We start from the raw sequence: 4715 nt of genomic DNA, 5'->3' as shown, positions 1-4715 counted from the left end.
ATGAATAAATGTCAAAAACAAATTAAAAAAAAAAAAAGGAAATCTTGCCATTTGCAACTAGGTGGATGGAACTGGAGGGTATTATGCTAAGTGAAATTAGTCAGAGAAAGAAAAAATCATATGACTTCACTCATATGAGGACTTTAAGAGACAAAACAGATGAACATAAGGGAAGGGAAACAAAAATAATATAAAAACAGGGAGGGAGACAAAACAGAAGAGACTCATAAATATGAAGAACAAACTGAGGGTTACTGGAGGGGTTGTGGGAGGGGGGATGAGCTAAATGGGTAAGAGGCACTAAGGAATCTACTCCTGAAATCATTATTGCACTATATGCTAACTAATTTGGATGTATATTTTAAGAAATAAAAAATTAAATTAAAAAAATAAAAAAATAAAAAATATTTTAAAAATTTTAAAAATTAAAAAAAAATGTTTCTTACCCTCTGAAAGTAATTACAGAAATGTAAGATAAATGCTGAGAAAAAGCATTATAGGTATACTAAACAGATGACAACCTTTGTGTGACCTAACACAATTATCTCATCCCTAAGGTTCTTTTTCCATATACAAAATGAAAATAACTTTCCTATTTTCTTACAAGTTATTGTAAAAATAGGGGCGCCTGGGTAGCTCAGTCGGTTAAGTGTCTGACTTCGGCTCAGGTCATGATCTCGCAGTTTGTGGGTTCAAGCCCCATGTTGGGCAATGTGCTGACTGCCCAGAGCCTGGAGCCTGCCTCAGATTCTGTGTCACTCTCTCTCTCTCTGCTCCTCCCCCACTCTCACTCTGTCTCTCTGTCTCTCAAAGATAAATGAACATAAAAAATTTTTAGAAACAAGCTATTGTAAAAATAAAAAAAAATGACATCTCTGAAACTCATGAAGTGAATATATCCATATTCACGCCTTACTGCTGCAAATTAAGATAGATTCAAAACACAGTATTAAGACATACTCATTTTAAAACTGTATTCCTCAGCCATAGAAAAGAATAAAATCTTACCATTTGCAATGGAGTGGAATAGAGGAAGGTAGTATTATACTAAACAAAATAAATCAAAAAAGACAAATACAGTAAGATTTCACTCATGTGGAATTTAAGAAACAAATGAGGGGTGCCTGGGTGGCTCAGGTCATGATCTCGTGATTCTTGAGTTTGAGCCCCACATAGGGCTGTCTACTGTCAGCATAGAGCCCACTTCAGCTCCTCTGTACCCACACCCCCCCTCCGAAAACAACCAACATTTTAAAAAAAATGAACACAGGAGGGGGAAAAAAAGGCAAACCAAGAAACAGACTCTTAACTACAGAGAACTGATGGTTATTGGAGGGCAAGGGGGGGGTGGTGGAAAATAGGTGATGGTTATTAAAAAGGACACTCGTGGTGAGCACCAGGTATTATATGCAAGTGATAAATCACTAAATTCTACATCTGAAACTAATATTACACTGTATGTTAACTGGAATTTAAATAAAAACTTGAAAAAAAAACCCGTAGGCAGGATTCTGACTTGAAGATTAAGTTGACATCTTTATTTTGCAGGAGGCAAAACATGAGAATCAAAGTTTCATTTAAAAAGTTTCATTAGGGGCGCCTGGATGGCTCAGTTGGTTAAGCGGCCGACTTCGGCTCAGGTCATGATCTCGCGGTCTGCGAGTTCAAGCCCCGTGTCAGGTTCTGTGCTGACAGCTCAGAGCCTGGAGCCTATTTCCGATTCTGTGTCTCCTTCTCTCTGACCCTCCCCCATTCATGCTCTGTCTCTCTCTGTCTCAAAAATAAACAAACGTTAAAAAAAAATTTTTTTTAAAAAATAAAAAGTTTCATTAATTTTTTTTCATTAAAAATAACCACATATGCAATGAAGTTCTGTTTTTCAAGAAATAGTTCATGTTTTAGAAAGTGAAACCTAACTCACTCTTAGTGAAAAATGGGGGTGGAGGGAAATTCCGTAACTCTGAACCACAATGAATACTAATAATACCTTTGATTCTGCAACATGGGACTTCCCCAAGAAACAGGCATCAGGTTTTGCTTAGTCAACTAGAATGTTATCCAATCAGAGTTAGAGAGGGAAAGTGCCTTTACAAATAAATACTGCATCCCAACCCCACGTTTTCTGAGACACTCAACTGCTTAGACATTCTGAGCCTACCACAGAGGAACCTCCAGTCACAGCACCATGAACCAACGAGCTGTTCTTATTTTCTGTCTTATCTTTCTGACTCTGAGTGGAATTCAAGGTAAGGAACATGAAAGGATATTTAATTTCTAAGGTCAGAAATAGGACTGCATAGAAGTTCTATAATTACAGGAATAGCATATTTGCAAAAGTTTTACAGCCTGCCTATAAATGAAGGCCAAATGAGCAGAGATTCTCTCTGGTCACAGGTCAGAAAGGCAAATGGAATAAAAGGATGGGGGAACAGAAGAGTAAGAGGATAGACAGAGAAAATGTAAGGGAATGAGGACAGAGAGGATGAGACAGATACTTCTTAAGTAACTCACTTAATTAACCAAAAGAACTGGGCTCAGAGGTAAGTTTACAATTCACAAGTTGCAATTCCATTCTTTCAGATAATCAACTAATCAATCATTCAGAGCTGTATTATAATGGGATCATTCCCTCTCAGATTACCTCAAATAACATGGGGATATAGGTTCTGCTAAGTAGTAGCCAATCCACACTAAACGACTAAAACGAAAACTGCACTAACCTCCCCTACTGTACTTGTCTTTTTTCCCCACAGGAATACCTCTCTCTAGAACACCACGCTGTACCTGTATCAAGATTAGTGAACTATCTGTAAATCTAAGGTCCTTAGAAAAACTTGAAGTGATTCCTGCAAGTCACTTTTGTCCACGTGTTGAAATCATGTGAGTAAATGCCTTCTGAAAGTCACTTCTCTAGTTGTAATCATATATTAAATATGTATGATCACAAAATCAATAAATGCTTTGTATGATTCTAAGACTTCTACATAGCAAAGGGAAACATCTAGAGTGAAACGTAAACATCTGGCTTAAAAACTGTATATTACACCTGTTTTATTGGCCCAACATCATTCTAAATATTTTCCCTCTTACTTCTACAGTGCTACAATGAAAAAGAATGGGGAGAAAACATGCCTGAATCCAGAGTCTAAGACCATCAAGAATTTAGTGAAAGCAATTAGCAAGGGAAGGTAGGTTTGCTGTTATTTGCAGAATTTCTCTTTAAGAAATGTCAATTTGGGGAAGTCAGAAATATTTGCAGTGAGCTTTCCTGTGGGATCCCTTGGCTTAAAAGTGTGTTTACCACCATGCCTGCCACTACCTGTATTTATTTTTATACTGAGATTGCCATCGTCTGTGGTATCAAAAATTAGCTACCTACCTAGAAGTGTCAATAGGTCATTTTAACCTTGAGGCAGAGCTAGAACTATCCAAGCAAAGCTACCAAATTTTCCCCAAGCCTCTCCTGTCCCTAAAAAAGCAGCTCTTGCAATCTACAATGACTATGTAGCATCAGGAAAGCTCACCAAACACTTTGCCTGGGGACTTGCGAGTTACCTATGAACTCAGAATGTTCTAAGCAGAACCCAGGCTGAAGCCAGAGTTGAGCATATCACACTTTTACACCCCCTTTCTCTTCCTACAGGTCTAAAAGATCTCCTTGAACACAGAAGCATAATCACCGTACTGACAAAGATGGACCAGAAAGAGACTACCTCTGCCATCATTTCCCTACATACTTGTCAAGCCCTAATTGTCCCTGGATTGCAGTTCTCCTAAAAGGTGACCAACCACTGTCACCAAATAAGCTGCTACTACTCCTTGAGGGAGGTGGATGGTTCATTACCCTGAGCTGTTTAGTACGAACTCTGCTCTGGCACTGTAAGCTAAAGGTGCTACATTTTTAGTGAATGTACCAGGTCCTAGCCCTGCTACTAACACTTTCCTCACCTTTCATATCTTCTAAAGGTTATTAAAGATATTCCCACCTCTGGGTTTATCAAAGTTCTCAGAACTTAAAAAAAACAAATAGCCATAATACAATCTGCTTTTTTAAGAAAGATCTTTACTCCATGGGATTCTACTGCTATCCTCCCAAGGGGCCCATATTCTTCCAGTGGTTATATATACACAATTCCAAATACATAAAAGAACCTAAAAATGTCTGAAAATGTATGTGAAAATACTATTATTTAATGAAAACTGCACAAAGTTGAGTTCTCAGATGTACATATGTCTTATATTGTTTTCGGTGTGTATGGAATAACTTGTGTAATGAAGTACTAAACATGAATGAATAAAAAATTTTAAGTCTAGATATATACTATGCATGTTATGTAAGGCATACACTGGATGTTTTCCAAAATAAAAATGCTGTACTCCTTTAGCAGTAATTTTTTTGAGAGAGTATGTGTGCAAATGAGTGAGGGGCAGAGAAAGTGAGAGAATCCCAAGAGGGGCAGAGGGAGGGGGGGCGGGGGAGGGAGGGAGGTGAGGAAGAGGGGCACAAGCTCATGAACCATGAGATCATGACCTGAACCAAAGTCAGATGCTTAACGACTGAGCCACCCAGACACCCTCCCTCGGCAACATTAAAAAAGATTATACAATTGTTAACAAACCAAAAAGGTATTAAAATAATAACTAATATATATTTCATAAAAGAATCCCACAGTAGAAGACAAATGACTTTGAGAATTACCATATTCCTTCCAACT

General features: G+C 37.9%; 1 protein-coding gene across 1 annotated transcript; it reads left to right on the top strand.

Moving 5' to 3' along the window:
* The first annotated feature begins 2148 nt into the window (after window positions 1–2148).
* CXCL10 (C-X-C motif chemokine ligand 10) lies at window positions 2149–4374 on the top strand. The gene is made up of 4 exons (XM_047091440.1): window positions 2149–2246; window positions 2754–2880; window positions 3099–3188; window positions 3644–4374. Exons 1-4 carry the CDS (start codon window positions 2186–2188, stop codon window positions 3660–3662), a joined length of 297 nt encoding a protein of 98 aa, XP_046947396.1. The 5' UTR covers window positions 2149–2185; the 3' UTR covers window positions 3663–4374.
* The last annotated feature ends 341 nt before the right edge of the window (window positions 4375–4715 follow it).

This window comes from Lynx rufus, unplaced genomic scaffold (assembly GCF_022079265.1).
Source record: "Lynx rufus isolate CCGP_SWC_20201006 ecotype Redwood Valley unplaced genomic scaffold, mLynRuf1.p SCAF_3, whole genome shotgun sequence".
Classification (NCBI taxonomy): Eukaryota; Metazoa; Chordata; class Mammalia; order Carnivora; family Felidae; genus Lynx; species Lynx rufus.
This window is presented reverse-complemented; position numbering and strand designations above follow the sequence as displayed.

Excerpts from the sequence above, each read along its gene's own strand:
- CXCL10 (XM_047091440.1), top strand. The coding sequence starts at position 2,186 with ATGAACCAACGAGCTGTTCTTATTTTCTGTCTTATCTTTCTGACTCTG. Across the intron at positions 2,247-2,753 it reads GACTCTGAGTGGAATTCAAG|GAATACCTCTCTCTAGAACA; the intron begins GTAAGGAACATG and ends TTTTCCCCACAG. Across the intron at positions 2,881-3,098 it reads TGTCCACGTGTTGAAATCAT|TGCTACAATGAAAAAGAATG; the intron begins GTGAGTAAATGC and ends TTACTTCTACAG.